The 13,618-nt window shown below is 57.5% G+C and overlaps 1 protein-coding gene across 1 annotated transcript in view; it reads left to right on the top strand.

The window, feature by feature from the left end:
* SIRT2 (sirtuin 2) overlaps positions 1–12,796 on the top strand; it is a 256,350-nt gene extending 243,554 nt beyond the window's left edge. Inside the window, exons 2-17 of the mRNA XM_032776273.2 lie at positions 17–44; positions 948–994; positions 1,670–1,718; positions 2,846–2,962; positions 3,750–3,791; positions 4,856–4,962; positions 5,697–5,753; positions 6,263–6,331; positions 6,750–6,879; positions 7,690–7,749; positions 9,110–9,165; positions 9,750–9,826; positions 9,910–9,961; positions 10,362–10,429; positions 11,345–11,411; positions 12,023–12,796. Coding sequence (XP_032632164.1) covers positions 29–44; positions 948–994; positions 1,670–1,718; positions 2,846–2,962; positions 3,750–3,791; positions 4,856–4,962; positions 5,697–5,753; positions 6,263–6,331; positions 6,750–6,879; positions 7,690–7,749; positions 9,110–9,165; positions 9,750–9,826; positions 9,910–9,961; positions 10,362–10,429; positions 11,345–11,411; positions 12,023–12,208 — 1,200 coding nt within the window. The 5' untranslated portion in view covers positions 17–28 and the 3' untranslated portion in view covers positions 12,209–12,796. The remainder of the gene's footprint in view (positions 1–16; positions 45–947; positions 995–1,669; positions 1,719–2,845; positions 2,963–3,749; positions 3,792–4,855; positions 4,963–5,696; positions 5,754–6,262; positions 6,332–6,749; positions 6,880–7,689; positions 7,750–9,109; positions 9,166–9,749; positions 9,827–9,909; positions 9,962–10,361; positions 10,430–11,344; positions 11,412–12,022) is intronic.
* The last annotated feature ends 822 nt before the right edge of the window (positions 12,797–13,618 follow it).

The following is a 13,618-nucleotide window of genomic DNA, read 5'->3' as shown; positions in this document are numbered from 1 at the left end:
GAGCCGAGCGGGGCAGGCGCCGGGATCTATGGCCGAGCGGGACGGTAGATGGCGGGGACACCCCCAGCTGCGGCCCCCCGCCTCATCGCGGTCCCCCCTTCCGGGGGGTTTCTGCCCCCGAGCCCCTCCCAAGTCACGGGCCCCGCTGCGCAGCCGGGGTCCCCCCTCCGCCTGGGGCTCCTCCCCTTGTGCCCCGAGTCCCACGGGCCCCCCTTCCCGGGGACTCCTTCCTCCCCCTCCCCCCCCGGGTCACAGACACCCCCTTCCCCTCCCATCCTCTGAGTCACTGGGGTCCCCCTTCCGCCTGGGGCTCCTCCCCTTGTGCCCCGAGTCCCACGGCCCCCCCTTCCCGGGGACTCCTTCCTCCCCCTCCCCCCCCGGGGCACAGACACTTCTCTTCCCCTCCCATCCCCCGAGTCACTGGGGTCCCCCCTTCCCGGGGACTCCTTCCTCCTGCCCCCCCGGATCACAGACACCTCTCTTCCCCTCCCATCCCCCGAGTCACGGGGGTCCCCCTTCCGCCTGGGGCTCCTCCCCTTGTGCCCCGAGTCCCCACAGCCCCTCCTTCCCGGGGACTCCTTCCTCCCGCCCCTTCCCCCCGAGTCACAAGCACCCCTCTTCCTCTCCCATCCCCTGAGTCACTGGGGTCCCCCCTTCTGCCTGGGGCTCCTCCCCGAGTCCCCACAGTCTGACGGCCCCCTTTCCCGGGGATTCCTTCCTCCTGCCCCCCCGGGTCACACCCTTCTTCCCCTCCCATCCCCCGAATCACTGGGGTCCCCCCTTTCCCTGGTGGGCTCCTGTTTCCTTGCACCCTGAATCACCGGGGGCCTCCCTTTCCTGGGGGGCTCCACCCCCCCGCCCCCAGCTTCCCCTGAGCCAGCAGGGTCCTCTTTCCACCCAGGCCCTTTCTGATAGTAACTTTGATTTTTTTCCTTTCCGTGTCACAGCGGCGGGTGCTGGAGGAATTGAGGCTGAGAGGGGCTCGGACTCACCTGTGAGTATGGGGGAGGGAAGGGGTGTAGAAGCCCTTTTAGGGAGGACGTCAGGGTTCTCTTCTGTGGTGAGGCCCAGTGAGCTTGAGGGGAGGGTGCATGTACTTGGTCTGAGCTAACCCATTGCATCCAAGGGACAAAGGGAAACCCCATCAGGTCCTAGCTAACCCTGTCCCTCCTCGTCCCCAGGGCTCAGCCCCATGTGGCTTTCAAATCCCACAGTGGTGACACTGGACCACAGTGAGATTCTGACCCAACAGTTCTGCAAATTGTCTCTTCTATGTCTGGAGGAACGGAGTTTGGTACTGATCTTCAAACCCTTCTCTGGTGATAAACCACCAAAGCACGCTCCCTCGTGGAGCCGGGAATAGAAGCCAGGAGTCCTGCCCCCATAACTCCCTGGTCTAAAACTGACTCAATCCCACTCCACTTCCAGAGTCAGGAATAGAACCCAGGTGTCCTGATCCCCCATGCCCCTACTCCAGTCATTTAGACCCCACTTCCGTTCCGCAGCTGAGGCTAGAACCCAGGAGTCTTGACTCTCCTTGGTTCCAATTCCCCAGCTGATTCTACCCCAGACTGAGATGCTTCTAAGAGCAGCCAGTAAACGTAGAAGACAGTTCTGTGTTCACATTATCTTACTTCACCCACTGCTCGTTTTATATTTTGTTCTTCAGGACTCTGATTCTGACTCCGAAAACGGTGGCACCTCTGGAGAGTCTGAAAGTAAGTGGCTTGTGGTTTATTTTAGGGTGGGATGGGGAGTGTGGGGAGGACCAGCTGCATAGGCTTCCTTTGTGATATAGAGGGGATGGACTGTGTGTAGGCAACTAGCGAGAGCCTGTGAGAGCCAGCTGGTCTGTTAATCTATGGCTATTCTTTCCTCTCGGGAGGCTCTAATGCGTCGGGTGAACAGCGGTAGCATCTGCCGTTAGACCAGCTTTTTCCATCCGGGCTTCGAGGCAAAAACTGGTCTGTGGCAGGAATCGGGTTTGAATAATCTTTCTTGATTGTGCTTGTCGGGCCTCTGAACGCCTCTTGGTTTCCAACGTATTTGTCCTCATAACGCTCTGGGAGGCAGGACAGCACCATCATTCCCAGTGTACAGATGGGGGAAACTGAGGCATGGAGCCTGCCAGTCCGGTGACACCACCTCCACAAAAGACGTTAATTGAACTGACAGGCGCACCATTCTGCTGACTTCGCTGCGTCGGGACTGGGGGTTCTGCTGGCACAGCTGTGTCGCCTAGTGGGCGTGAACACTCCTAGCCCACAGAGCTGCTTGGGGAAAACTTTGCAACATACACCAGGCCCGAGTGACTTGTTCAGCGTCTCACAAGGAGTCAGTTGCAGAGCTGTGATTTGAACCCTAACCACTAGGCCCTCCTTCCATTCTTCTGCAGTATCTTCAGGGCACTTTCCAAACATTAACTGATCTTCACAGTTATCTCTCTCTTTGAGATTGGGAATTGGGTTCCTGAGGGGGAAACTGAGGCATAGGGAGAGGCACTGCCTTGCCCAAGGCTGCTCAGCAAATCCGTGGAGGAGCTGGGATTAGAACCCAGGTATCCTGGCTCCCAGCCCCTCCTGCACTAACCGCTACCCTCACTTCCTTCCCACAGCTGGGGATAGAACCCAGGAGTCCTGGCCCCCCGCTCCCCTACTGTAACCACTAGCCTGCCCCCCCCCCCTCCCTTTCCAGAGCTAGGAACAGAATCCAGGAGTCCTGGCTCCCAGCCCCTTGCTCTAACCACAAGCCCCTCCGCTCCGTTTCCAGAGCTGAGAACAGAACCCAGGAGTCCTGGCTCCTAGGGGACCACAGTAGCTAATGTTGTTTGTTCTCTCCCTTTCAGTGGATTTCCTGCGAAACCTCCTGTCCCGGACGCTGGGCCTGGGCAGCGAGAAGCCGGAGAAGGTGCTGGATGAGCTGACGTTGGATGGAGTGAGCCGCTTCATGCAGAGCGAGAAGTGTAAGCTGACTCTCCCTTCTGAGACCAAGCCAGGGAGCGAATCCTTGTTCTAATCCCCCAAACAGGAAGGGGAAGGTGCTGGGGGTAACCGTGCCTGGGAGAGACTGCGGGCCATAGGGGCTGCCGAGAGGGAGGCGTAGAGCCGACCAGGAATGTGGCAGGGACTCCATGCTGGTGTAATGTACAAGCCGGGGAACAAGTCTGACTTAGACATTCATCCATGGTCCGGTGCTCCTGGGAGACATCAGCCTCCGTGGGCCTGAGTCACAGTTACTCCTTCTTAGCACTTGGGACAGGGCTGGTGGAGGTGTCTTTAAACCTCCCTTCTGCTCCTCGTATTCTGGGCCCGGCATAACTTAGAGCTGCCTCAGGGCTGCTCTGCTGAGTCTCTGCTTCCCATGGCCCCTGTGTGCTCTGGCTGGTCTGGTCCCCCATGCTGGGAGCGGGGGCCTCTGTGCCAGCTCAGTGCCAGCTGGGGAGGCCCCTAGGGATGGTCTAAGGGCTGTTCCTCCTTGGAGCAGCACAGAGGGGCCTGCGTGTAACTGCAGATCAGGACCTGGTCCAGCAGAGGTCAGGAGTGTGGGAAGCCCCCTGGTTTTGATCTCAGTCTTAGACCTGACAGTCTAGAGTTTTGCAAATTGGGGGGGTCGCGTGGCTGCCGTGAAGTCTGCCAACGCAGCCCCTTCCCCATTCTCCTCCCCACCCCCTGGATGCGCTGAGAGCTTGGGGCTGTTTGCCGAGTAGCTTTCCAGAGTCAGGTTTGACGCCTCCCTCTGTTACTTTGCAGGCAGGAACGTCGTCTGCCTAGTGGGCGCTGGGATCTCGACCTGTGAGTACAGCAGCGGGCGCGGCGGTTAGATCATTCACGTTGAAAAGAAACCAGCGTGTCGCAATAAACCGAGGGGGTTCTGATACAGTTCAGTTTCCCCTAGTGTTTCTATAGCACTTTCCATCCCAAAGCTGTCTACGAGCCATTGCTGAAATGCAGCCACCTCTGGGGTGGAACGCGGCAGCTGTTTGTACAGGGATCACTCACCCCTCCATGGAAATGCAGACGACTCTTGAGGGTGGCAGCTGTTTGTACTGGTCCCTCCTCCAGTGCCGAGATGCAGCCAGTTCTGGGGTTGGGGGACAGCAGCTGTTTATGCAGGGATCACACATCTAGCACCGAGGTGCCTCTGCCTCTGGTGTGGAGTGTGACAGGAGAGGAAGCAACGATGAATCCTGGATCTGATGTAAACTGCAGGAGGATGGTAGGGAGGCAGGATGGAATGGCGCAGGCTGGAATTTGCCCAGAATGCTGTCTCTAATGCCGGGGTGTTATTGGGCAGAAGGGAGGGGAAGGTGCTATGGGACCTTGAGTGACCAGGAACGTTTAGGACTTTGTCTTGTTTGAAAGACAGCACCTCTGGCATCACAGCGCCCCCTGTTGGGCAGTGGCGGAGCGGTTAGTGAGGTTATATCGCATGTCCAGACTTGCACGTTGGCCGAGTTTCATAGCCAAAGCACCTGGCTCCTGGGCACTAAGCCCTGGCACTGGTCAGACTCACAGAAGACCTGTCCTCACCCAGAGTGGGCTCCCTGTAAATCCTGGGCTGGATTCTGTGGGGAGTTGAGGGACTTTGGCAGTTCCCGGGTCCTGGTGAAGAATCCAGAATCCCTAGAACCTGATAGCTCTGCCCACGGCTGAACTAAAATGTGCTGGTGGCACCCCAGAAAATGAGTGTTACTAGAAAACCGCTCCCCTGCCAGGCTGAGGGACACGGAGGTGACCAGCCCCTTGCTAGAGGGCTCCCCTGGAATTGAGGCATCCGTCCTCCATCTCATCCCATTGACCAACACCGCTCGGCATTTGGGTGGGCTTTCTAAGAGGCTCCCCCTTGTGTCCCTCAGCCGCGGGGATCCCAGACTTCCGGTCGCCCGGCACGGGGCTCTACGCCAATCTGCAGAGCTACAACCTGCCGTACCCTGAAGCCATCTTCGAAATCAACTACTTCAAGGTATCACCCCGGGTTGCTCCTGCCTCAGAGATCCCCTTTCACAGTGATCGAGCATTGCCCGGCGGGCCGCCTAAAGATTCCCTTTGATCAGTTTCACCCTCCCACGTCCTAAAGAATTTCCCTCCGTCGTCCGCACTTGCAGACACGTCATATTCTTGTCCAACTCTGGTACCCGAGGCATCCAGAGTTTGGGCCCCGACCGAGGATGGATTGAGGTTAAAAATACGACTGGGGCTCGCAAAACTGCTCTAGTCTCATTGGGAACTGTCTCAGTTTAACCTTCTGAAGATCTCGGGGATAGATGCTGGCACTCGCTGCCTCCCTTTTCTAGCCAACCGGCCAAACTAAACCCCTGTCTCTCTGAGACACAGGCAGCCTGGCACGAGGGAGAGCCGAGCCCCGGTAGCACCCCACTAGAGCTGGTGGGAGCTCAGCACCGGGCCATAACACAGGGATGGGGGAGTCCGGAGCGCCAGAGATCAGGAACCGCGCTCGTTTTGCACAGAGGTGGATGTAGAGTTCAAATACCGGGACACAGGGAGAATTGAGAGTGGCCAAAGAACTCCCCCCACCTCTGCTTGAAGGCCTGATCCTGAGAAGGGTTCGCCAAACCCAAGAACTATGGGGATTGCTCAGTGAGGAATCATGTTGGGGGACACACAGGATTTGTTCGGAACCTGTAAACCAAACAAACCCCGACCCCCCAAAACGTCTGTCTATTTCCCTCCACACAGCAACACCCGGAGCCATTCTTTGCCCTTGCCAGGGAGCTGTATCCCGGACAGTTTAAGGTAAATCCAGCCTGAGCTATCGGACGCGCTTCGCTTTCTTTAGCATCTTAATACAGAGGCATTGTGTAGCGCTGTGATCCGGAGACTGAGCGCCAGAGCTCCTGGGTTCATTCCTTATTCCAGGGAAGGGAAGGGGTCTGGGAGCTGGGACTCCTGGGCTCACTGATCCTGGCAGTGGGATGGCAGGGTATTTGGGAATAGATCGTGGATCAGATGAAAAGACCCAGCCAGACATGCCCCTCGCTCCAGATCACAGCGCTGTCCCCTCCGGGCTGTGTTGGGCCCGATCCATGGATCCCATTGGGTCACACCATCCGGCCTCCAGCCGCTGCCCCGCTGTAAGGTGTAAAACCCCCATTGATTCACCTTCCCGGGCAGTCCTAAACCAGGGGGCAAGATTTCCTCCTCCCCCTGTGAGCTGGGAATCTGCTGGTGTAAATAAAAGGCAGGCACAGCTGCTGCTGACCTACAAGGGAATCCTCAACGCTGTCCCCCCTGCTCCGTTCCAGCCCACCGTGTGCCACTACTTCATCCGGCTGCTGAAGGAGAAGGGTTTGCTGCTGCGCTGTTACACGCAGGTGGGTGACCCCTGGAAGGCCCAGCGAGGTGCGGGGGGAGGGCATGGGGGGGGCTTAATACACTTAACAATCTGGGACTCCCAGCCCATGGGAGGGGGCACCTCCCCTCTTCGTTCCAGCAACGCCCCCAAGCTACTGAGGCACACCCTCCTCCATGCTCCAGGAGCCTTCCTGCTGCTCTCCAGCCCAGCTGAGCTACTTGCTGACTTCCTGCTCTCCAGCTGATCAGTCCCAGGTGGGTTAGGCCCCACCCCCTTTAAAGGGCCAGCCACACTGTGATTTGGGGCGGAGGGGGGTCTAAGTGGAGCATTCGGGGGCGTCAGCTCAGCCTGGGAGCAGTGAAACTAGGCCTGGTCAGTTTCACTCCCTGGGTCCCGCAGTGTTACAAGAGGCAGGTGGGTGTGTCTGTCCCTTGCAGAATATTGACACGTTGGAGCGGGTGGCTGGACTGGACCAGGAAGACCTGGTGGAAGCCCACGGCACCTTCTTCACTTCTCACTGTCTCCGCTCCTCCTGCAGGAAGCAGTACACCCTGGACTGGATGAAAGGTACCTCTGCCCCCAGCTCTCCTTAGCTGCCTCTATCAATGGCCGCACCGTTCAGAGTCCCCGTGGTGTCCCAGTCCATCGCCAGTTGAAATGGGCACGTAATCTACGAGGCCATGTTACTCCCCGTCCATTCCAGGAGCTCCCACTCCGCCAGTAAGAGAAGGGGCATGGGGAGACAAATCAGCCTGAGGACATGACAGGAGTGAAGCAAAGACTCCTGCCGGGTTCTCCCCCAGCGAATGAACAGCCTGCTGGGCGGGGATGAGAGGCTGGGGGAGAGTCTGTCACACGCAGGCTTGTCCTGAGCTCGGAGCTCTGGTTAATGGTGGGGAGCAAAAACCATGGGACTCACCAGGGTGGTAGCCGATCTCTCTGACAGACACGTGCATGCCCGAAGGCAAGGCGGAGCGTGGGCATTTGAGGTTAGCGATCTCTAGATCTGCATAGCGCTCAAGAGGACGAGGCTGTCGTTCATGTTCCCTTGGGTCTCTGCACAAAGTCGGGACCTCAGGAACTGCCTGCCTGGATCAGACCAGATGCCGATCTAGCTTGGTATCCCGTCTCTGACGGCGGCCCAAAGCTGCAGAGGAAGGTGCCGGATGTGGTGTGATCTGCTGTCACGTTTGCTAGTTTCCTGATCTTTTGAGTGTTAGGAATCTGCTCGAAGCTTTTCGATCTCTTCCAAAACCCGTTAGAATCGCTAATGTTCATAACTTGCAATTGGTCCCCGTCAGAGCCGTCTGTTCCCGCCTCCTCCAAAGCTGAGCTGAGAATCCGGCCGCTAACTTTCATTCCTTTTCCCTCTTTCAGAAAAGATTTTCTCAACTGTCACCCCCAAGTGCGACAAATGTCAGAGCCTGGTGAAGCCAGGTGAGTGTCTAGGTCTCGCCCGCTGGTGATTCATTCGAGGGGGATGAAACTAACCTGGTCTATGCTAGGAACATACATCGGTCTCGCTTTGTGTCTCGGGGTGTGAAAAATCCACCCCCCCGAAGGACACAGTTATACCGACCTAACCACCCACAGTGCTGGGATGACAGAAGAATTTTTCCATCGATTTAGCCATCACCTCTCAGAGAGGTGGATTCCCTGTGCCGATGGGAGAACCTCCCCTCGGCGTAGGTCGTGTCTACACCGAAATGGTGTCGCTGCCCCGCTATAACGCTTTGAGCGTAGACGTACCCTAAGAATTGGAGCATGGATCTCTCTTCATGTCTGTCTCTGAGTGTGTCTCTGCTCCTGCAATGTAGTCTGGGAGAGCAGCTTAGCAGATACCGGTAGTAACAACGCTCTTCTCTTCTGATCTTCCTTCGGCTCCAGAGAGCTCAAAGGATTTAGCAAATCTGAATTTGCGTCTCCCCTGAAAAGCAGTGAGGAGAGTTCTGTCTCCACCTCTGAAAATGCAGCCATCTCTAGGGCAGAGCGCAACAACGGTTTAACAGTGGGCAGCAACAGTTGAGGACAGGAAGTGAAGAATCCCGTATCTAATTGAAATGGCGGCGGTGGGAGGGCAGGGAGAGGAAGGTGATTTCTAGGGAGGTGGAATGAAATTCCCCTGAGACTTGTACGTTTCCAGGGCTTTTTGTTCCAAAAGTGATTTACAAACATAGGCACAGAGCATGGTTGAAATGCAGCCATCTCTGGAATGGAGGGCAGCAGCTGTTAAAAAAGTCCCCGCAGCACGGTGACCGGAAAGCCAGTTTTGGCTAAGGACGCCAGAGCAATCGCGTGCTCTTGGGATAAATTCCCCACGGACGGTATATTTCTTTGTGATGGGGTTGCACCTGAGGTCCTCGTCCATGCCTGGGGCTCCTTTGTGCTAGGTGCCGTATGTGTTTGTTGCTGTTAGATGTATTATGGTAGGGCCTTGGGGCCCTAGGCCGTGGACTTGTCAGGGACCAAGCCCCTATTGTGTCAGGGGCTGTACAAGCACAGAGCAAACACATGGTCCTTGCCCCAAAGAGCTATATTCGCATGCAGCGGACAGGGGCTGGGGGCTTCTGAGGGGTGTCTGAAGTCTATGGGGCCAGATCCCCAGCTGGTGTGAGTTGATGTCACTCCATGGGAGTCAGTCATGGGAAACTGGTGTAAATCAACCGGAGCACCACTGACTTCACTGGAGCATTGTTGACCTACCCTAGCTGAGGATCCGGCGCCGGGAGGCTGCCGACCTGCCGTGGCTTTTCCTCAGCTCTCGTGCATTGAGTGTGACGGTTTCTCTTCTCCCTAGATATCGTGTTCTTTGGGGAGAGCCTGCCCCGCCGCTTCTTCACACTCATGCAGTCAGTAAGTGTCCCGGCCAGACGTGCTCCCAGCGTCGTCTCCCCAATAAACACCTGCCCACCCCCAAGTCCTGAAGCAGTGGGTAGCTGTCTGATGCAGGCAGGATACCAGGGTAGATGGGCCAGTTCTCTGAGCTGGGACAGCAGCAGGGAGCGTGGGGAGGGATCCTCAGTTGGTCTGATAGCGGGCGGGGCAGATATATGGGGCTGGATGGGCCCATTGGTCTAATTCGAGGTGGGGGTTGTCTGATTGGGGACTGGGGGGATATACAGGGCTGGGTTTGCCCATTAGTCTGACCTGGAGGGGAATACAGGGCTGGATCGGAATATGGGACTGCATGGACCCAGTGGTCTGACGTGTGAGGGGGAACAGAGGGCCGGGGGTGGGGTCCATTTGCCTGATATAGGGGGGAACAGAGGGCCGGGAGCGTCCATTGGTCTGACGTGGGGAGGAACAGAGGGCTGGGGGGGGGGGTGCCTATTGGGCTGATCGTCAGGGCAGTAGTGTGGGGGGGGGGGGCGGGATTACCAACCCCATGGTGGCGGCTGGCAGCACGGCACTAACTCTCTGCCCCGTACTCCCTGCAGGACTTCCAGAAGGTGGATCTGCTCATCATCATGGGCACGTCGCTGCAGGTGCAGCCCTTCGCCTCCCTTGTCAGCAGGTGGGTGGTGCTCCGGGGCCGCCTGCGAGGCCCCCGGCTGTGACTTGCCCCCTCCTGAACTTCCCTCTCCTTGTCTGACACAGGGTGCCCACAAACACCCCGAGGCTGCTGATTAACAAGGAGAAAACAGGGCAGGTGAGGCCTTTCTTGGTGCCCGGGAGCTGCAGGGATGGACTGCTCGAGCGGGTACCGACTGGCAGGCTCCCACGCCAGCCAGGATGCCACCACCCTGCTGGCCTGACATGCTTGGCTGCATCCTGCCAGGGGAAGGGGGTGGAATTAGCACTGTTGGGGGTGGGAGGGAGGCAGTTGCGATGTCCTTCCCCCCCCCCACCGAGTTTTTTTCCCCACCTGTGCCCCAAAATCTTGGACATCCACCTAGCGAGCCCCAGGAGAGGAGTTGAGGGAGCGGGACAGGAGTCAGGGTTTCTCCAGAGGGTTCGTATAGTCTCCTGATGGCCCCCAGGAGGCCCTGTCCCCCTCACAGCTTCCTGGGAGCCTGTCTGTCCTCACCAGTGGTCTGTCTTGTCTGCAGAGCGATCCCTTCATGTCCCTGATGGGCCTCAGCACTGGCATGGACTTCGACTCAGAAAAGGCCTACAGGCAAGTTCCCAGGGGACGAGGGGCCAGGGCGGGTCGCACAGCCCACCCTGAGAGAGGGGTGACAGTCGGGGATGGCCCGTTTCGTTGGTGGGGGGCAAGCTGGGTCTGCCCGGCTCCTGGGATGGAGGGACAGGAAATGGGCTAATGTTAAGGGCAAGGGATGGAGGGGCTGGGATCCCTGGGTTTTCTGCCCAGCTCTGAGAAGGGAGTGGGGGGGCCAGGAGCCAGGACTCCTGGGTTCTATCACCAGCTCTGGGAGGTGAGTGGAGTCTAGCGGTTAGAGCAGGGGGCTGGGAGCCAGGTCTCCTGGGTTCTGTCCCCAGCTCTGGAAGGGGAGTGGGGGTGTAGTGGGTTAGAGTGGGGGGTCCAGGAGCCAGTACTCCTGGGTTCTATCACCAGCTCTGGGAGGGGAGTGGGGTCTAGTGGTTAGAGCAGGAGGGGTGGGAGCCAGGACTCCTGGGTTCTGTCCCCAGCTGTGGGAGAGGAGTGGGGTCCACTAGTTACAAGAGACAGGGCTGGGAGTCAAGGCTCCTAGGTTCTGTTCCTGGCTCGGGGTGTGTGTGTTGGGGGGTGTCTAGTGTTCAGAACCGGGCATGGTGAGAGCTACACCTCTTGGCGTCCTGCCCTACCTTTGCCACTGAGTTGCTGTGACCTTGAGCAAGTCGCCAAACCGCCACGTGCCTCAGTTTCTCCTCTGTAAAACAGGGCCAGCGATCCTTCACAAAGGGGGAGACCACTGGTGCTGAGAAAGCCCTTTCAGATACCTAGCTGACAGGCACTAGAGACGGGAAGCGGGCTCTTCCGCCTCCCAGGCAGGTGATCTGGGGTGGGAGGATTCTCCACGATCACAAAGCTGTTTCATTAACACCTGCTTATTGGCTTCTTCCCCTGCGGGGCTCTCCCTCTCCACCCCAGGGATGTGGCATGGCTCGGGGAGTGCGACGAAGGCTGCACCGCGCTGGCCGAGCTGCTGGGATGGAAGGTAAGGACTTCTTTCCTGTGTATTCCTGCTTCCCCGTGTCTACGCACCATCCCAGAGTCCTGTGCAACCTCTTCTTAAGAGCCCAGGTGTCCTGGCCAGAATCTGAGCTCTGGTGACCCCATTCGCTTGGAGCTGCCTTTGCTCCAGGCCTGCTTAAGAAGTTGCCACATTGCGCCCCAGAAGATGCTGTGTTTCAGCTCTGGGCAAGCGATTCACAGACACAGTTGCCCTGCCCTTCCCCAGAGGTAGCTGCATTTCATAGTGTGTGTGTTGGGGGGGGGGGGGGTGGTATGCGATCCCTGTACAAACTGCTGCCATGCTCCGCTGCAGAGCTGTCTCCACCTCTGCGCTGGATGAGGGATCCCTGTATAAACAGCTGCCATGCCCCACCCCAAAGGTGGCTGCGTCTCAGCGCCGGGTGAGGGATCTCTGTATGCACAGTATGGCAGAGCGAGCTGAGATCCTGGAGGAGAAAAACGCCTCTCTCAAGGACAAGGTGGTACAAACGGTGCCACCGGAGATCTTTGCTTTAGCCCCCTTCCCAGGGCGATCAGCTTCTCCCCCGCTCTGCCCCTTGCTCGCTAGCCCCACTGCCCTGTGTTTTTGTGCAGAAAGAGCTGGAGGAGCTGGTGAAGAAGGAGCACTCTGCCATTGATGCCAAATCGGGGCAGGCAGGTGAGGCTGGGGCAAGCCCTTCTCCTCCCCGGGCTGGGGCAACAGCAAGCCCCTCCACTCCCCCAGCGAAGCCGGGGTCATCGACCCAGAAGGAAAGCGACGCCGGAAGCAAAGCGGAATGATGGAGCCCGGCCATGGCTGGCGAGGGCCGTTAATTGAAGTGGATTAGAACTCGCCACTGCCTGGACAGTCTTCCCCTATGAGGGATGAGCGCCGTCTCTGATCTAAACAGGGCTGAGAGCTGGGCTCACCCCAAGTTTGCAGCTCAGGGGGCAGGGGGTTGCATCAGAGAGGCTGGGGAAGGGATGAGATTCAGGGGAGTTTGACTCTGGAATCGCCTATCCTGGGTGAGCTGGGGCTGCTTTGAATCATTTTGCATTAACCACGTGGTTCGTTATTTCCCCACCGAGCTAGAATAACTGAAATCCAGGGCTCAAGGAGAGCACCACAAGATAGACTTGCATTTCCTTTCTAATTCGTTCCCCCAGCTGGGGTTCCGTTTCCCTCAGAGACCCAGCTCGCTAATATGTCAGGCCCCAGACTTTCCGACAAGTGTCACCAAAGCTATTAACTGCATTTGGGCTGAAAATTGAATACCAGCATATTATGCAATCCCCACCCCACCCCACCTCCCCCGTTCGGTGTTTAATTTGGATTAGTTATTGCAATGTATTAAGTATCACTTGACTATTAAATTTTAGCATCTTGGAGGCAAGGCTTGCGTTGGCTTTTGGGTCTCTCTCTCTCTCTCTGAAATGAATGTATAAAGGAAAATTGAATTTTGTACAGAGTCATAGATGGTCCTGGTGCGTGGAGGTATTGGCCCATATTCTCTCAGTCTGGCGTAAATCCAGAGTGACTTGCTTGACTTCAAAGGATCCATGTATAAACAACTGTCCTGCCCCAGAGGTGGCTGCATTTCAGTGCTGACACCATCCCAGGATCCTTGTATAAAGAGTTGCCACAACCTACCCTGGGGTGATGTCCTCTCTGCATCGTAGCGGGAATGGAGGAGTGGGGGGCAGTGTTAGGCAGTGGCTTATGACAGAGACCCAGGTTCAATTCCTGTCTCTGCTGTGGACTTCCTGTGTGACCGCCCGCAGGAAGTGGCCCTTAGCTGCTCCCTACCTCAGTTTCCCCATCTGTGAAAAGGGGATGGTAAAGCTGCCCTGCCTCACAGGCAGGATAAATCTGTTAAAGAGGGTGAGATGGGTTGAGATCTGGTAAAGAAGAAACAGGCATAGTTGCTGTTACTTATAGACCCGCTGGGAGTGGATTTAGCCGAGATCAGAATCCAGCCCAAGTTTCCTTTCCCTTGTGGGACTCGTCCTGCTGGCTGCAGTGCAGACAGGCTTAGGCCCTGAGTCAGAGGTTTCTTGCCGGGAGGCGACGCCATGGCCCTCTGCGCTTGGCGTGTGTCACTTCAGGAGGGCAGCTCTGCGTTTCTGTCCCCATTCTGCAGAGGGGGAAATTGAGGCACACACAGAGTGGGAGGAGTGACTGGCCCCAGACCAAATTGAGAACCCAGAAAT

The sequence above is a fragment of the Chelonoidis abingdonii genome, chromosome 11 (genome assembly GCF_003597395.2).
Source record: "Chelonoidis abingdonii isolate Lonesome George chromosome 11, CheloAbing_2.0, whole genome shotgun sequence".
In the NCBI taxonomy this organism is placed as follows: Eukaryota; Metazoa; Chordata; order Testudines; family Testudinidae; genus Chelonoidis; species Chelonoidis abingdonii.
The sequence above is the reverse complement of the archived record's forward strand: the minus strand, read 5'-3'. Positions and strand labels throughout refer to the sequence as shown.